Source organism: Phyllobates terribilis, unplaced genomic scaffold (assembly GCF_046119375.1).
Source record: "Phyllobates terribilis strain yellow unplaced genomic scaffold, ASM4611937v1 Scaffold_7__3_contigs__length_470593459, whole genome shotgun sequence".
Classification (NCBI taxonomy): Eukaryota; Metazoa; Chordata; class Amphibia; order Anura; family Dendrobatidae; genus Phyllobates; species Phyllobates terribilis.
The window spans coordinates 429,658,090-429,676,123 of record NW_027362767.1 but is presented as its reverse complement, the minus strand read 5'-3'; the positions used below and the strand labels follow the sequence as shown (position 1 = coordinate 429,676,123).

The window sequence follows — 18,034 nt, the reverse complement described above, 5'->3', positions numbered from 1 at the left end:
GTCAGATACACGAGGCCTCTCGATGCCTGTAGTAGGGTTTTTACAGGGACACTCCAAATTCCATAGGATGAACGATCTGTATATGATAAATTTATACATCTCCACAACCTCTAGCCAGTCTAGACCTGCAGTCAGATATTACATGTAATACGACAGGATTTTATAAACTTCTTATAAAGTACCATAGTGTGGTGCAACTGTATGCTACTAACGTGGTATGACACTGGTACTTCGCTGGTGCAGGTGGGGAGCGAGGGTGACCACAGAGCGGTACTGGTGTGCTGTAAAGATGAGGTTTGTATAGTGGAGTACTAATCTGGTGTAAGAGTGTGGAGTAGCTGTGTGGTAGTTGCAAGGTGCAAATGTGTTGTGTGGTGTGACAAAGCGGGTGTGGTTCCGGTATCGTACTTGTGTAGTGTGATGGTGGGAAATTGGGGTGTAAATGTAGTGCAGCGGTGTTGTACTGAAGCAGTGTGATTGTATAATTCTAACACTGTGTTGTAGTGTGGTACTAGAGCAGTAGTACTGTACTGGTATGGTGCAATGGTATGTTGATAATACAGTACTGCTGTGTTACTAGTATGATGCGGTACTATTGTGGCCGTAGTGTCATACTGGGTGTTGCAGTGGTACTGTGGTTTTCTACTAGAATGATGGTTTGGTTTTACTATGATGTTGTGCTACTAGTATGATGCTTTGGCCTTTTGTGGTACCATGCTTTGGTATTATTATGATGATATGGTATTCCGTATTATGTTTTGGTCTTAGTATGATGATGCAGGACTGGTGTGGTACTAATATAATAATTTGATGGTTTGGTACTAGTATGCTAATGAGTACTGTATGGAATTTTCCCAGTATACAAAGCCACATTTACATTTTTTGGTCTTCACAGGACTTGATTCTCTACCTCTAGGCATAGGCCTTCACATTTCCCTCATGAATGTAACTATATATGTGATGCATGGATGCTTCAGGTCTCCCCGGGCCACTCTCTGGGACCCCCCCACCATGTTCATATTCCCTGGTTTGAGGTGATGCAGCTTCTTCAGTGTAAACTGTAGACTGTTCACAGATCCTGATAACTGTCGCTGGTTACTAGTGAGTAATTCCAGCATGTGCAGTGGTCAGTAAAGGTTAGTATATAAAATATGTGAAACCACAGCAAGAAAAAGAATCCACTGTCAGCGCCTGCCTCTCCGGTTACAGCGCACTTCTTAGACGCACTTGGCGGTGATAAGCGTGTGCAGTCAAGCAGGAACTACCAACATTTATTTCCCTTTTAAATTAAGATCAGAAAATTGTGTCCATCTCCATGATGGGAGGAGAAGCGAGGAGCAGGCGGAAGAACTGAGCACAATTTATAGTGGATTCTGTCATTACAAAGGAAGAATGGAAAATACAACATTTTCTCTGGAGTGAGATAAAACTGCTGCAGGGATCATCAGCTTAATAGAATTTCATCAGAATTCTACCAAACCACAGGAAAATGGGATAAGAACTACATTACTGGAGAGCCGTGAAAATCCAGCTGAAAAGAGGAAGAAAATGGGATTATAAGAAAACCTGCCCCGCCGTACTCCCACGTCACTTCTTGCATACAGTGCAATACTATGATATTTCAGGTTAAAGTCCTCCAAGGGGACTAAAAAATAACGTAAAAATGAAGAAAAAAATGTTAAAAAAACAAAAAAAAAAAATTTGGAATCACCTAGCAAAAAAAAGTTCTTTCACAGCTCCATCGCAGGGTAAAATAAGCACAAACCAAACTTGTTTGTTTTGTTTTTTTTACAAATCTCATATTTTATTAAAAAAAATATTCAGATATTAAAAAGACTATACAAGTTTGGTATCGCCGTAATCGTTCTGACCGGGAGAATAATTTTCAATACACAGTGAATTCTGTAAAAATTAAACCCAAAAAGAAAGTTTGAAATTTCGTTCCATGACACGATAATGGTGAACAATCCCAGATCCCTTGGTACAGAGTAGCACGAGGTTGACCACATTCTGGATGCTTTTATATCCTGTGATACAATTCTACAATAATCTGCTGTATTTATAAGGCAGAGCGGCACTTCTCTCCAGGTGTCGGACACTGTAATTCTCATCCCTGTGAACCCTGCTATTAACCTACAATGTATTATATCTATATATCTCACATACATCACTGCTGCCCCCCGCAGAGAACCATCCCACTGACAGGAGGGACATGATGGCCACAGTCATCTCTTAGGCCTCCTGCACACATCCGTATGAGACCGGTACCGGAGTCATCAGTGTTTTCCATCTGTGTGTCATCCATGTGCCTGTTTTTATCATCACCCATAGACTTGTATTGACCCTTGTCATCTGTGCTACTGGTGCAAATTGGACATGTCTCCCTGTGTCTTACACGGACAGCACCGTAGATTATAATGGGTATAAAAACGTACTGGAAACACGGACGTGTGAACGAGGTCTAACACTGCTGAGGAAAAATGGAAGCTGAGCTCTGATTGGCTGCTCTGTTAAAATGAAAGCTGACATATGATTGGCTATTCTGGTAAAATGGAAGCTGAGCTCTGATCAGTTGCTCTGGGATTCAAAGACCGTTTTAATGTAAGATATTTCTGGTGAATAAAATAAGCATCATCCTGTACAAAACAAACGAAATGGGGGCTAGTATTTGTGTGGCCCACCCTGTATCTATGTGTATCTATATACAGTATGTGCATATTGTGTGTATCTATATATAATGGTACATATGTATATTGTGTGTACCTAAATCTGCAATCACAATTATTCACCCCTTCATGACTAACGTCTTTAGTATTTAATAGAGTGCCTCTGGCTGTTATGACCTGTTGCAGACTTGATGCATAGCTAGGCAGCTTCTGGCAGTGTTCCTGAGAAATATTAGCCCTTTCCTAATTGGCAACGGCCTCCAGGTCACTAATATTCTTGGGTTTGCATGCGGGAGCCGCCTTCTTAACATGTCAGCAAAGATTTTCTATTTAGTTGAAGCCTAAGGACTTTTGAAACCAAACCTGCGTGGACTGTGAGGTATACTTAAGACTATTGTTCTGCACAAAAGGCATGATGTTTTCCCTTAAGATTTCCTGATACTTGAGTGAATCCATGTTGCCCACCACACAATGCAGGTTTACAGTGCCAGAAGAAACAAAGCAGCCCTAGAGCATCACCGTGCCCCTGCCATGCTTTACTGTAGGCATCACTGAGCCCCCGTCATGCTTCATTGTAGGTATCACAGATCCCCCGTCATGCTTCACAGAAGGCAACGCCGAACCTCCGCCATGTTTCACTGTAGGCATCACAGAGCCACCGCTATGTTTCACTGTATCAACAAGCCCCCACTACTGTAGGCATCATCTTTTCAGTGAAGGCTTCACTACTCCTCCTCCTGACATAACACTCATCCACAGACCCAAAAAGTTTTAGTTTATTTCCATAGCCCAAGTACACAGAACCCCATAACTTTTTGTGATTTATTTATATGATTTAAAGCATATTTGAGCTAATTATTTTTGGGCCAGTAGAAGTGACATCCCGGATTTCAGGCATGGAGACCTTAAGCCTTTAGCATATGCCTCAATGTGCATACTGAATTCTCAGTGCTTGCTGCGAGATCTTGCTGTAGATCATGTGCAGTCACTGGAAGGTTTTTAGTGGCAGCAAGTGACAACTTTCTCGTTCTGCTACGTCCATGTAGTGTAGCCAGTTCTCCACCATCAATTCCAGCTGCATCTCTAGGAACATTCAGTGCCTTTCTATTTTTTTTTGCCTCCTTTTCCTTGTTTGTGCAAGGCAATGATATCTTCTCTTAACTGGACCACTTTTATGGCATCCCAAGAATATTAGTGACCTGGAAGACATTGCCCAAGAAGAATAGACTAGTACTCCTTAGGATCGTTGCTAGCAGCTGGTGTCTGGCAATATGTCCTGTTTACAACAGGTCACACCAGCCAGAAGTGCTTCAAGTACTAAAAACGCTGGTTATGAAGTGGTCAAGAATTCTGAGACTGCAGTAGTCAGTAAAAGTGGCATTTTGTGGTGATATTGGAGAAACCACTTTTTATATTAGTGGTGTTCAGCTATTTAAATTGTTCTTATTTCATTGGTTTATTACAAACAGCAGAAAGTTTGTAAATTTTGCTAATAAGAATAATTTGTGTGGGTGGGCGGCGGGATGAATAATTTTGATTGCAACTGTATATTGTGTACACCCTTAACAGCATGTCATTCCAAATCTATCCATGGGGGCAGGGCCGGCTCCAGGTTATCGTGGGCTCCAGGCAAAAGAGTCTCAGTGGCCCCTTTAACACATACCACGATTCATGATGCACAGATACCGCAGAGAAACATAGATTTAGTACAGTGGCAAAGATTTCACTTCTTACATTAAATGAATGATATCTATTGTAAATTCTACAATAGCTCAGAAACCGGCGAATCCTCGCAGGCCACAGTGCAGACATACAGTATTATTGGCACTACATAGTCCTCCATACAGTATAATGGGCACTACATAGTCCTCCATACAGTATTATGGGCACTAGATAGTCCTCCATACAGTATTATGGGCACTAGATAGTCCTCCATACAGTATTATGGGCACTACATAGTCCTCTATACAGTATTATGGGCACCACATAGTCCTCTATACAGTATTATGGGCACCACATCGTCCTCCATACAGTATTATGGGCACCACATAGTTTTTCATACAGTATAATGAGCTCCATACAGAATAATAAGCTCCATATATTTCTTCATACAGAATAATGGACCCCATATAATGCTCCATACCGAATAATACTCCATATAATGGCCCATAGAGAATAATGGACCCCATATAATGCTCCACATAGAATAATGGGCCTCATATAATGCAATGCTCCATACAGGATAATGGGTCCCGCATAGTGCTCCATACAGAATAATGGGTCCCATATAATGCTCCATACAGAATAATGGGTCTCACATAATGCTCCATACAGAATAATGGGCCCCATATAATGCTCCTTACAGAATAATGGGCCCCATATAATGCTCCATACAGAACAATGAACCCCATATAATGCTCAGTACAGAATAATGAACCCCATATAAGGCTCAATACAGAATGGGCCCCATATAATGCTCCATACAGAATGAGCCCCATATAAAACTTTATGCAGAATAATGGGCCCCATATATTGCTCCATACAGTATGGGCCTTATATATTGCTCCATATATTATGGTCCCCATATATTGCTCCATACCGTGTTCGCTTTATATATTGCTCCATATAGTATGGGCCCCATATATTGCTCCATATAGAATGAGCCCCATATAATGCTCCATACATAAAAAAAATAAAATACTCATCCCTCCTCGCTGGCCGCTGCTCCGGACTCCTCAGCGTCACAGTCTTCCAGCTCTCTGCACTGTGACTGCTCAGCACAGAGGGCGCACTGTAGTAACGCCATCGCGCCCTCTGACCTGAGATGTCTGAGTGTCAGAAGACTCGGAAGATGCCGGAACTGTGGAGAAACAGGGAGAGGTAAGTATTGCAAGTGCCGTGGCCCTGGGCAAGCGGAGGGGCTATCGTGGGCGCTGGCACCATGCTCCCCCTTCTCGCGGGCTTCATAACGTGCCAGGGTCCCCGATGGCGAGTGGGTCCCTTCGCTTGCTCAGGGCCCCGGGACACTTGCCCGGGTGCGCCAGGTGGTGACGCCGGCCCTGCTGGGGGCCGCATCTTGTCAGAAATCTGTAATGAAATGAACTCGAGCTCTTTGATTGCAACAATTTGCTGTTAGAACCGCTTTATCTCTTGTCTAATAAAAGACACACAGAAAATTACCTAGCGAGGAGATTAGGCGCGGGGCGGCTGGGAAGCATCAGGAGAGATGCTATTATCCAGGCTGGAACACGTCGTACGTTGCACTCTACTTCTGATTCCAGGAAAAAGCATTCCCTGAAAACTGCCATACTCTGCACAGTCAGAGAATGAAGAGTTATTGCACCAGAAAGAGCCAGGAAAATCAGATGAAGTAGAAGACGAGAGGTTGGTAATACTGTGCTGCTGGTTCTGTATTTACAATAAAGATCCCATATGCGGTTTCAGATCATCTATGCAGTTTTAATCTCAAAGTGTTTTGAAGTTAGCACACCTCATTGGGAGAACAGAACCACAAGATTGACAGTTTTGAAGTGAGCACACTTCTTCATCAGAACAACCACAATATTGTGGTTCTGTTCTCCCAATGAGGTGTGTTAACTTTGAAATGCGTTGAGATTAAAACTGCATAGATGATCTGAAACCGCCTATGAGATCTTTATTGTGAATACAGAACCAGCAGCGCAGTTTTACCAACTTGTCTTCTTCTACTTGATCATTATGTTGAATTTTCCAACCTGTTGGTGTTGCAGCAGCTGGCACTACTACCTTCCAAAGCGCAAACCTTCGTTGTGATTAACACAATCTCATAAGGTGAGCAGTCACCGCATACTTTAAAGGGAACCTGTCATGTCCTATCTACACTGCCTCCATTGCTTTGTTACTGATGCAATGTGCATCACTGACAAGCTTTTTTGTTGAAATTGGTGGTGTTATAATGATTCTATAACATTTTATTACTTATATTCTTCCTTCAGTCATAGGGATGTGATCCTCATATTCAGTCAGGGGCGGGCGCCGCATTCAGTCACTACTGGCGCCGCCCATGTATTTAAAATTTGCTCCCGGCGACCACTGATATTTGTGGGGCACATGCGCAGTTTTACATGTCCGGCTTCGGATCCCCGCTCGTGCGCAGTGAGACTGTGTACTATGCAGCTTCACTGCACATGCGCTATTACGCACTGCTTCCCCCACATGCGCAGTGTAGTTCCCACGCACGGAGAACCGCAGGTCATAGTGCATGTGCTTCCGCTCCCAGCACATTCTCACAGCTGACACCCGGTGCTATCAGCTGACACCCGGCAGCGATTGCCCCGCACCGCTCGTCTTCGGGCGCGATCCCGTGATGCGTAATAGTACAGTTATATGAAAAAGTTTGGGCACCCCTATTAATCTTAAGCTTAATGTTTTATAAAAATGGGTGTTTTTGCAGCAGCTATTTCAGTTTGATATATGTAATAACTGTTGGACACAGTAATGTTTCTGCCTTGAAATGAGGTTTATTGTACTAACAGAAAATGTGCAATCTGCATTCAAACAAAATTTGACAGGTGCATAAGTATGGGCACCTCCCCAGAAAAGTGACATTAATATTTAGTAGATCCTCCTTTTGCAAAAATAACAGCCTCTAGTCGCTTCCTGTAGCTTTTAATGATTTCCTGGATCCTGGATGAAGGTATTTTTGACCATTCCTCTTTACAAAACAATTCCAGTTCAGTTAAATTTGATGGTCGCCGAGCATGGACAGCCCTCTTCAAATGATCCCACAGATGTTCAATGATATTCAGGTCTGGGGACTGGGATGGCCATTCCAGAACATTGTAATTGTTCCTCTGCATGAATGCCTGAGTAGATTTGGAGCGGTGTTTTGGATCATTGTCTTGCTGAAAGATCCATCCCCTGTGTAACTTCAACTTTGTCACTGATTCTTGAACATTATTGTCAAGAATCTGCTGATACTGAGTGGAATCCATGTGTCCCTCAACTTTAACAAGATTCCCGGTGCCGGCATTGGCCACACAGCCCCAAAGCATGATGGAACCTCCACCAAATTTTACTGTGGGTAGCAAGTGTTTTTCTTGGAATGCTGTGTTTTTTTGCCACCATGCATAACGCCTTTTTGTATGACCAAACAACTCAATCTTGGTTTCATCAGTCCACAGGACCTTCTTCCAAAAAGGAATTGGCTTCTCCAAATGTGCTTTTGCATACCTCAGCCGACTCTGTTTGTGGCGTGCTTGCAGAAACGGCTTCTTTCGCATGACTCTCCCATACAGCTTCTCCTTGTGCAAAGTGCGTTGTATAGTTGACCGATGCACAATGACACCATCTGCAGCAAGTTGATGCTGCAGCTCTCTGGAGGTGGTCTGAGGATTGTACTTGACTGATCTCACCATTCTTCTTCTCTGCCTTTCTAATGTTTTTCTTGGCCTGCCCCTTCTTGCCTTAACAACTGTCCCTGTGTTCTTCCATTTCCTTACTATGTTCCTCACAGTGGAAACTGACAGGTTAAATCTCTGAGACAGCTTTTTGTATCCTTCCCCTGAACAACTATGTTGAATAATCTTTGTTTTCAGATCATTTGACAGTTGTTTTGAGGAGCCCATGATGCCACTCTTCAGAGGAGATTCAAACAGGAGAACAACTTGCAAGTGGCCACTTTAAGTAACTTTTCTCATGATTGCATACACCTGGCTATGAAGTTCAAAGCTCAATGAGGTTACAAAACCAAAAAAAGTGCTTTACTAAGTCAGTAAAAAGTAGGTAGGAGTATTTAAAACAAGAAAATGATAAGGGTGCCCATACTTATGCACCTGTCAAATTTTGTTTGAATGCAGATTGCACATTTTCTGTTAGTACAATAAACCTCATTTCAAGGCAGAAACATTACTGTGTCCAACAGTTATTACATATATCAAACTGAAATAGCTGTTGCAAAAACACCAATTTTTATAAAACATTAAGCTTAAGATTAATAGGGGTGCCCAAACTTTTTCATATAACTGTATGTAGCTTGTCCATAAGGTCCAGGGCGCAGCTATGTACTATTACTGTCGTCGTCATAAAGGGGTTAAGGAGACACTCTACCTGCAGCTCCAGGGTACAGCCATGAGGGCGGCCTTTGCGTCGTCCTATGCATGTCTGTTCCTGGGGCTGTGGGAGAGACAAATCTTCTTTACCGACCCCATCCCCCAGATCTCCCAAATACTACTGTGGAACCGCTACATTGATGATCTCCTTGCTATTTGGCGGGGGACAGAACAGGGCCACCTCGTGTTTAAGCGACTGAATGATAACAACAATGACATTAAACTGACCTGTAATTACAGGTGAACAAACAGAGTTCCTTGAAGTACGGATCTTTAGAGGGGATGACAGCCTTCTACAGAGCGATATTCATAGAAAAGCAACGGCGGTGAACGCCCTGCTGCACGCCTCCTCAGCCCATCCACGTGTCACGGGTGTGTCAGAAGTGACAGACAGTCACCCTGCAGTTGGTTGCAGGAGATCTCTACGTTGGGCATTACAGACATCTTCTTAGAGGCTGTCTCTAGGACCCAGAGGCTACCTTCCTCTGGCTAATTAACACCCTGACCTGGGTGTATAAATACCTGCTGTGTTCCAGAGGGAGGTGCCGGCAATATTCATTACTCCTTGTGAAGGCTTTAGCAAGAGCAGTACTTCATCCTCTCTGGAGCTTGAGGACGTGTGTGCATTTGTCGGAGTCATCTAAAGCTAAGCAATTTCCCGTTTGTCCTCCCTTGTTGTCTTTGGTGTTCAATGGGGATCGACTAGTGCTCATCTCCTCCCTTCTCTAGCCTTAGCCATACACCAGGGAAAGATAGGGCGAGGCACGCGTGCAGCGATTGGTGAAGAACCAATATACGGTTGTTAGGGGAGACAGGGTGACACTAGACCAGCCTTGGAGGTCTCCACTCCCCCCTTTCCCTAGAGTCTGGGCTCCCTTTCCCTCTTCCCTTTGTGTTGCACTAAGTCTTTCCCACACCTTGCGTGACTCCACGACATCTGAAAGAAAACAACCCCTACGGCGAATTCCTAAGGGCAAGGCGAATCTGTTCGGATGAACTGTTATTCCAGACGCAGGCAAACGATCTCCAAAACCGATTTGAAGAACGTGGCTACTTCAGGAGAACGATTAGGAATGGCTGGAGAAGGGCATATCACACAGAAAGAGAAGATCTACAAACACGGAGAGGACCCCCACAAGACCAACAGGTGAGATTCATCTCTACCTTTTAATGATAATTCTCTGTCTGTCAGGAATGCATTGGGAAAGTATTAGCCTATTCAGAAACAGGACTACACATTGTCAAAGTGTTCTACTGTATCCCCATCCACCACCTTTAGGAGGGCAAAGAACTTGCCAAGGGCTCTAGGTGGGGTTTTATCCCCTGCAGGGATTGTGCGGCTGGTGCAAATCTCGAAAGGTGCTTTTCTTTCCCATCAAGCAACGGCAAAAACTAAATCAGTTACACAGCACATTTCCTGCAGCACGGAAGCATGCAAGTTGCCCATGTGGGCTAATTTATGTTGGCCTCGCCTCTCGGCAACTCCAGATCCGTGTTAGAGAACATGTGCGGGATAGTAGGAATGCCCTGGAATCACTTGAGGATGGACAACTTAAACCTATTCCTAGGCACTTGAAAGCTGTACATGGATTTGATGCAAGCCTCCTCAAGATCCGTGGAATTGACCGGATCTTGATGGATAAACGGGGAGGTGATTTGAAGAAAACCCTTGCCCAACTGGAGGCAAAATGGATCATGAAAATATACTGCATACACCATAAAGGCCTGAATGAGGTCTTGAGTTTTGCCCCTTTCTTGTAATTTGCTTTTGTGTTTTTTTTTGTTTTAATAATAATTTCTCTTATGTTGTTTTTAACCTCTCTCTATTTCTCATTTTTATATGCAGGCCACCTTTAATTTCTATAACCCTGACCATCTTGAGTGACCCCTGGACTATGGGACGAATTCATCTGCAGGACTTCTGCGATGCCTACTTTTGCGTGTTGTTTTTTTCACTGGTGTGCGCAGCTGATTGCCAGCCCCCCACCCGGGGTCTGCCGTTCACCTCCGCACATCCTTTTTACCTTTAATTTTAAGTCTTTTCATTATTTTTTATTTATTATATATATACATATATATATATACAGATCTATTTTATTAGATTTGTTTTTTCTTTAGATGTTCTATCACTATGACCATTTTCATGATGTACTTAACGTGTATATTGACCATGATTTATTATTGATACTTAGCTGTACCACAGCCTTCTATGTACTACCCCTTCCTTTTCGCCCCAAAGACCGCGAGCATAAGAGGTAATTCACCTTCTGTATAAAGGTGACCTGCTTCTCCCCCTGACACAAACAACGCCCCCCCCCCCTTCCCGCCCGAAGAAGCTAAATTCGAAACGCGCGTTGGGGCCATCCATCCACATCCTTACCAGGTTGTATATCGTACTTTACTTCCACATTGTATGTCTCTGGTTGGGAATGGCTAGGATGTTTTTCCCCTATACACCATCTGTAATGATGTTGTAAGAGCATGTCTTGCCTCTTTATGGCTAACAACTTGTGAGCTCTCTTTGATTTACTAACCTCCTTGTTATCCTATGCACTTTGTGCATTTATTCATGACTGGATTACATGTATACATGCTTTAGTACTGAAGGTTTTTATCCCTCAGTCACGGTTGTATCTGATAACTATTGTCTTTGCTGTATTATATCAATTCTGCAGAAGCACTTTATTTAAATTATTGGCGATTTATGCTATATGCTCTTCTTTATTTTCTGTTCACATGCTACTGTGTATGTATACTGCGCATTACACATTACTTCTCATTGGATTATGCCTAAAATTGATCGCCTTTTCTCTTCCTTGAAGCCAGGAATTACCTTTGCCTAGATTTCTGTGTACTCCCTGTACAGACATGGCACTTTGTTGTCGCTTCTGTTTCCCCGTCTGTTTACTTTGTCTTCTAATTTGAAACTTGTTTTTATTGATTGTTGAAATAAAGATTCTTTAATTTTTAATTTATGTGCTCCAGTTTCCTATACATTCTTTGTTCTTATTTATGTTTTGGAAGAGCATTAGAGATAGGTAACCGAAATGGAGAAGAAACCGGTCTATGTGTGAACATAGCCTAAATCTGTCTTTGGTCAGATTTCCCAAGTGGTTTCCTGTGTTACAGATTTGCAATGTATTCGTGAAAATCGGATGCTGTATTGTGTCTCTGTATAGTGTCCGATGTTTTTTACGCATCCATAGACTTGAATAGGTGAGTCTCATCCGCTCTACAGAAGAAACTAGTGCATGCTGTGATTTTTTTTTCACATGAAGATTTGGTCAGTGAGAAAAGTCATTCATCTGCACTGCCCCATTGTAAAACATCTGTATGAGTGCTCTGTTTTTTTTTTTGGGGACAGAACGATCTCGTGTGAACAAGCTATTACTCTCATACAACACAGAATAAATATCTGAACGCCAAGCAGGTCTGTCGGTTCTGTGAAGACCCCTGCTGGTAACAAGAACCCCAAACAGTTACAGGGTACTCTCAAAATTTCCTCTCGCCAACGCCAAGGAAGGACAGGTTATAATTGGGCAATGAGAAAGAAATTGATTTTTGTCCTGATGCTTGAGTATTGGCCGATGTATAATATATGTGAGAATAGATGTATGTTTTCTCTGGATATTGCAGTTAGAGGGGATCCCAGTTCCAGAGGATCCCCTCTCCCACCTCCCCCCAATCCCCAGAAGTAAATAATAGAGTATTTACCATTTCTAACCTGTTTATGATGCTCTTGATTTGCGTGTCCTTCTCCATCTGCTGCTGCCGCAGCCTCTTCTCGCTCTGCTCCAGGCGGGACTGATATTGCTGCAGCATTTTGCTTGTTTGCTCCTCCTGGGAGAGGAGACGGCGCTCATATTCTTCCAGCTTCCGGTTGGACATCAGGAGTCGCTCTTTCAAGGAGTAAATCTCCTCCTCATATTCCTTCACCTAAAAGGATTGGTGAGATGGGAAGAAGAATAGAATGGAGGAAAGATAGAGGGGAAAAAGACAGCAATGAAAGACTAGAATGGATAGACGAGAGCGCGGAAGAACAATGGATATCAGTGCACAGAGAAAAGACAGACTATGGAGGAAGACATGCAACAGAAGAAAGGGCAGCAAGAGATGAAGAGACACCAGGTGTGATGTCCAGATCTGCAGAAGATATATTCTCACCCTCTCCAGACGACTCTCGTCCATGGATTTCGAGTACTCTTTCAATTTGTATTCTTCTCTTTCTATATGTGCGCTTTCAATGTCAGCGGAGAGGTGAGGCATGTTTGACACCCAGGCAACTGTGCGTTCCGAGGCTGGAGTGACCGGGTTCAATGTGGCCTGTGCATGTGAGTGCTGTAGTGAAACAGGTCCACGTTAATAAAGAAATGGTCATAATGTAAAATAAAAGAACTTGAATGTGGCTCAGAGATGTACCTGCTTGGTTATGCTGGGTTTAAGCCCTCCTGCATCTTTCTCCACTGATTGCTGCCTTACTCTTGCTGCTCCGTACATTGGCTCCGGGCTTTGCAGGAGGTTACCGCTGCTTGGTCGGGGCTTATGGGCGGCCTGCACCGTCAGTTGTTGGGATTTGCCCCTGTGTAGTGGAGGAGGCTGTGTTTCTTGCCTCCGCTGCACTCCAGGGCCAATGGTGATTTGTGGAGGTGACAGCATGTGTTGCAGATTGTCTTGGAGGGAAAGCTGTCTCTTGCTGCAATGTAAAGAAAAATGACCAATTAAAATAAATATAATGCAGAGGATATATAACCGCTGTCTAAATATTCCATGTGACAAACTCACAATACATGACCCAAGCACTAGACACTAGCATAAACGAGCCATCTCTGATTACAGGACGTAGAAATGAGGTCTGCTTTAGTCATTACCTCCTGGAGGTCAGACATTAGTGCCCCATGTAAGGGCATTTTTATTTTTACATTATAGTTAAATGCCATCGCTGTTTAGGCAGGTGTAGATGTAAATGCTTTGTGTAACCTGCAGGTTTTAGGTTCTTCTCTGCTTTCCCTGCATAATTTCCGTAAATAAATATTCCTTTGTTTCATGTTTGCTAAGTGTGCCCCTGGTGTGATGTCAGAACTTTGCTATCTGTCATGAACTAATCAGATGTCTATCCCCAACTCTAACCTCCCTTACCCATTTTATGGCATTTCACTAAAACATTGCAAAACTGCTGCAACCCTCTTCTCCCTCAACTATCTCCTATTTACTGTGCTGTAACAGATAGTTATTTGGTTACTGATTTTCAGAACATTTTGCAGGCAGGCCAAAAGGAACTAAAGGTTAGCTAAGGGAAGGAAGAAGCAGCTTAGTACAAACCTGAGATATCCACCAATATGACTTATATCTGAGTTGTGATTTAAAAGTATTTAGCTTTTTACGGTGGATGCTAGTTGTACATATTACTACCTTATGGAGAAAAGCTGTTTTGCATACTGTTCTCAAAGAGCATTGCCTTAAAGAGAAACTCAACTTATTATTTAATTATTGATCAGTATTTGCAAAGTTCTGAATTTTTGTAATATCCATTATTTTATTTTGCCTCCTTTTGTTCCTAACACCATGCTAAAAGTGCTGTTTTATCTGTGTAGTTCATGCTCCTTAAGGAGCTGCTCTGTACTGCTGCTGTAGCAGGAATCCCTGCTCAGACACAATTTTCAAACACTCTCACTGTCTGCATGGGGAGAATAGCAGAAAGGTTCATACAGGAAGGGTGTTTGTAAATAGTGTTTGAGTACATATTCTTGCTAGAGCAGCAGTTCAAAGCAACTTCTGAAAGAGAAATAATTAAAATGAAGCTAAATTTTTTATTTTTTTTAATTTAGGACCATTACCCTGCTTTCTGTTAAACAGGAGTGTCCATCTGTCACTCTTATTTGTGAACATGTCAATATCACTGATTTAACAACACTTTAGCAGTTGTAAAATGAGATGTTTTTTTACCAGTCAGGAATCAACAATTTTTTCATAACTCATTTTTATATTAAAATCATAAAATAAGGCAGTGATGATGGGATTTCTTTAAATTGGGTTTTCTCCATCTCTTTAATCAAAAACAACTGGTTTCTGCCTTTACACATACAAATATATTTATCTATACTGAGTGTGATTATTTTCAAGGGAACCTTGATATTTACTTCATTCAGCCCCATGATGTGTCAGATTTAAGATGCCTTTTAAGGGCTCTTAACCTACAATGCAAGTGATGGCCTTGTAACATTGACCTGCATTGTCAATCCCCAATACCTTACCACCCACCTCTTCATTTTAGCACCTACAACTGAAAAGCAGTAAAGGGCTGAAACCAACTAATGAAGATGTTTTCATACAAGAATAACACCTCCGTCTACATTATATTATGGAATAATTGTTGAACGCTGACGTGTGACACAAATATGGAATAACTATATATAAATATATAGTGATATATACATATATGATTATATATATATATAGTGATGTGTTATACCACCTCTCTACTCTTCCCACCTGGACCCCAATCTTGCGCCCCCTAGCGGGGCTGGTACCTGAACTCTGACCCCTGCCGGCTGAACTCGTCGCTGTAGCTGTGACTGTGCAGCATGTGCTTTCCGGAGCTTAAATCCTCACTCTTGCTGTAGCCATGGAATGGGGCAAAGGCATCAGCGCCAGGGTCCGGCCGATGAGGAGCCGGGTGTGAGGGTGGTGCAGCTGGGCCATCGGGGGCCATGTGGAAGAGCGGGTTCTGGAAGGACAAGGGAATGCGCAGCTGCTGAGCTGAAAGCCCATCGGTGGTAACTCCCATCTGACTGAGCCGCAGACCAGCCGCAATACTAGATCCACTGCCCTGGGAGAGCCGGCCCCCTGGGCGAAGTCCCCCAGATATAGAGGCCTGGCTGGAGTTCAGCAGGTCCCCTACAGCTTGCAAGTTGGACACACTGTTCATGCGGCTATCCTGCAAGTCTAACATGGAAACACTTTTGTTCACGCTCAGCATCTTCTGGTCCGGCTCGGTGATGTCTGAGCTGCTGGTGCAATAAGCCGGTGAAGAACGGGTGAGAGGGCGACGTGACACAAAGAACATATCCTTGGAGGACTTGTCCTTGGTCGGTGAAGGTAGACGAGTCATGTCAATGGAACTAAGGAAAGAAAAGTGAAAATGAGGATCACTAGTAAAATAACATGACAGGATGTCAAATTGATTTATAAAATGCAATGAGACAAGAGATCAAGAGTATTCTTCCTGTGTGTTTTAAACCTTATAAAATAAGGTAATGCAATGGACTTTGATCACATAGGGGCATGTTCAATCACAACCTGGTAGAGAATGATATAACCCCCTGCTGTTTTTGTGCAGGTAAGTTTTATTAATGTGAAAGTATAAAATATGATGGCCTTCTGCACCCACCTGTTGAGGTCTCGCACCAGGTAGCTCTGAAGCTCTGCTGATGGTCCTCTCAGGACGACAGGTTTGGGAGGTGGGAGCCTTTCTTGATGACTTGGTTGACGCTGGATGTGGGGGTTCCTGAGCGCTAGGCTGATGTCGTTGAGAAGGCGAGGGAGGGGCCCCAACTTTATAAGAGCATCCTGCTCCAATAGTTGTAAAAGGGTAAAACAGATATCAATGACATGAGGCTTTCAGATAATGCTGCTATACTCTATTGACACTGGATGTCCAGCATATTACATGTAACAGTATAGTACCATATATTATATAGCATATTACACGGTGTTCCAAATTATTATGAAAAAAGTGTTTAGGAGTGATAAGGTAAGAATTTTTTTGCTTGTCAGTTAAACTCATTGATGGTGATGTGTGTCAAGGCTCTTTATATCACTGTAAGCAATTGCAGACACCTGTGTTAGATAGTATGGCAGGTGTGTCCAATGAAACGCAAGTCTACTTAAGAAGGCTGTCCCACATTATTAAGCAGCCTACATTTTCTGCCAAAATGGGAAAGAAAAAGGATGTGTCGGCTGCTGAGAAGCAACAAATTGTGGAGTGTTTAGGTCAAGGCATGACTACAATCAACATTGCCAAGACACTTCATCGTGATCATCGCACAATCAAGAAGTATGTAGCTGATTCAGAGTACACACGTGTGCGTGCTGATAAGGGAAAATTGAGGACTCTTTCCTACAGGCAATTACAACAGGTTAAAAGAACAGCGGCAAAAAAGCCTTGTCATAGCAGTAGACAAGTTTTTGAAGCTGCTGGTGCCTCCAACGTCCCCTGAACAACAAGATGCAGGGTCCTTCAGAGGTTTGCAGCTGTGCGTAAGCCATCCTGTCGACCGCCTCTATCCACTGCACACAAGCAGAAACGGTTCCAGTGGGCCAAACAATACATGAAGACTGACTTCAAAACTGTTTTGTTCACCGATGAGGGCCGTGCAACGCTCGATGGTCCAGATGGATGGAGTGGAGGATGGCTGGTTGATGGACACCCCATGCAAACATGGCTACGGCGCCAACAAGGAGGAGGTGGAGTAATGTTTTGGGCTGGAATCATGGGGAGAGAGATTGTCGGGCCCCTTTAGGATCCCTGAAGGGGTAAAGATGAACTCCATAATGTATGTTGAGTTTCTCAAACAGCACTTCCTGCCATGGTTCAAGAAGAAGAAGCGTGTATTCCGCAGCAAGATCATTTTCATGCATGATAATGCACCGTCTCATGCTGCACATAACACATCTGCATCTCTGGCTGCTATGTGCATAAAAGGGGACAAACTTATGGTGTGGCCCACCTGCTCCCCTGACCTCAACCCCATTGAGAACCTCTGGAGCATCATCAAAAGGAGTGTCTATGATGGCGGGAGGCAGTTCACATCTAAGCAACAGCACAAGGGGGGGTATTCTGTCCTCATGCAAAACAATTGAAGCAGAAACCAACTAAAACCTGACAAATTCAATGGACGAGAGAGTTCAGAAGCTCCTTTTGAACAAGGGGTCCTATGTGCAAATGCAACATCACCTAGAATAAAGTTTTGAGTTGAAAACTGATTTCAGTTTGTAATAACCTGCTAATGCTTATAATTTCAAAAATGACCATTTTTTTGTTCTTTATTAAAATGAAAAGGTTGAAAACTCTGCTGTGCATAATAATTTGGAACATGCATTTTGAGTACAGTTTGTGTTTTATTTTTTTAAAAATATACTGTTATCATAGGCAGTTTGTACAAAAACCTTTCAATTGTACTCTAATAATTATTTGACTGGAAAATTACAATGACTGCAATTCATATAGGTAATTTAGGAAAATCTGAGAAAATATTATTTGCATAATAATTTGGAACACAG

The 18,034-nt window shown here is 42.9% G+C and overlaps 1 protein-coding gene across 18 annotated transcripts in view; it reads right to left on the bottom strand.

Annotated features, from left to right (window-relative positions):
* Positions 1-18,034, bottom strand: part of SYNGAP1 (synaptic Ras GTPase activating protein 1) — a 389,983-nt gene that overhangs the window by 8,982 nt on the left and 362,967 nt on the right. For 9 of the 18 annotated variants that reach the window (XR_012247524.1, XM_073642002.1, XM_073642010.1 and 6 more), the window contains 5 exons: positions 16,143-16,327; positions 15,283-15,873; positions 13,175-13,448; positions 12,920-13,093; positions 12,470-12,691 (listed from right to left, as the gene is read on the bottom strand). Coding sequence is in view for 17 of the 18 variants with exons in the window: in XM_073642002.1 (XP_073498103.1) it covers positions 12,470-12,691; positions 12,920-13,093; positions 13,175-13,448; positions 15,283-15,873; positions 16,143-16,327 (1,446 nt within the window). In the remaining variant the exon portion in view is untranslated. The remainder of the gene's footprint in view (positions 1-12,469; positions 12,692-12,919; positions 13,094-13,174; positions 13,449-15,282; positions 15,874-16,142; positions 16,328-18,034) is intronic. The other 9 variants (XM_073642012.1, XM_073642011.1, XM_073642014.1 and 6 more) reach the window with 6 other exon arrangements.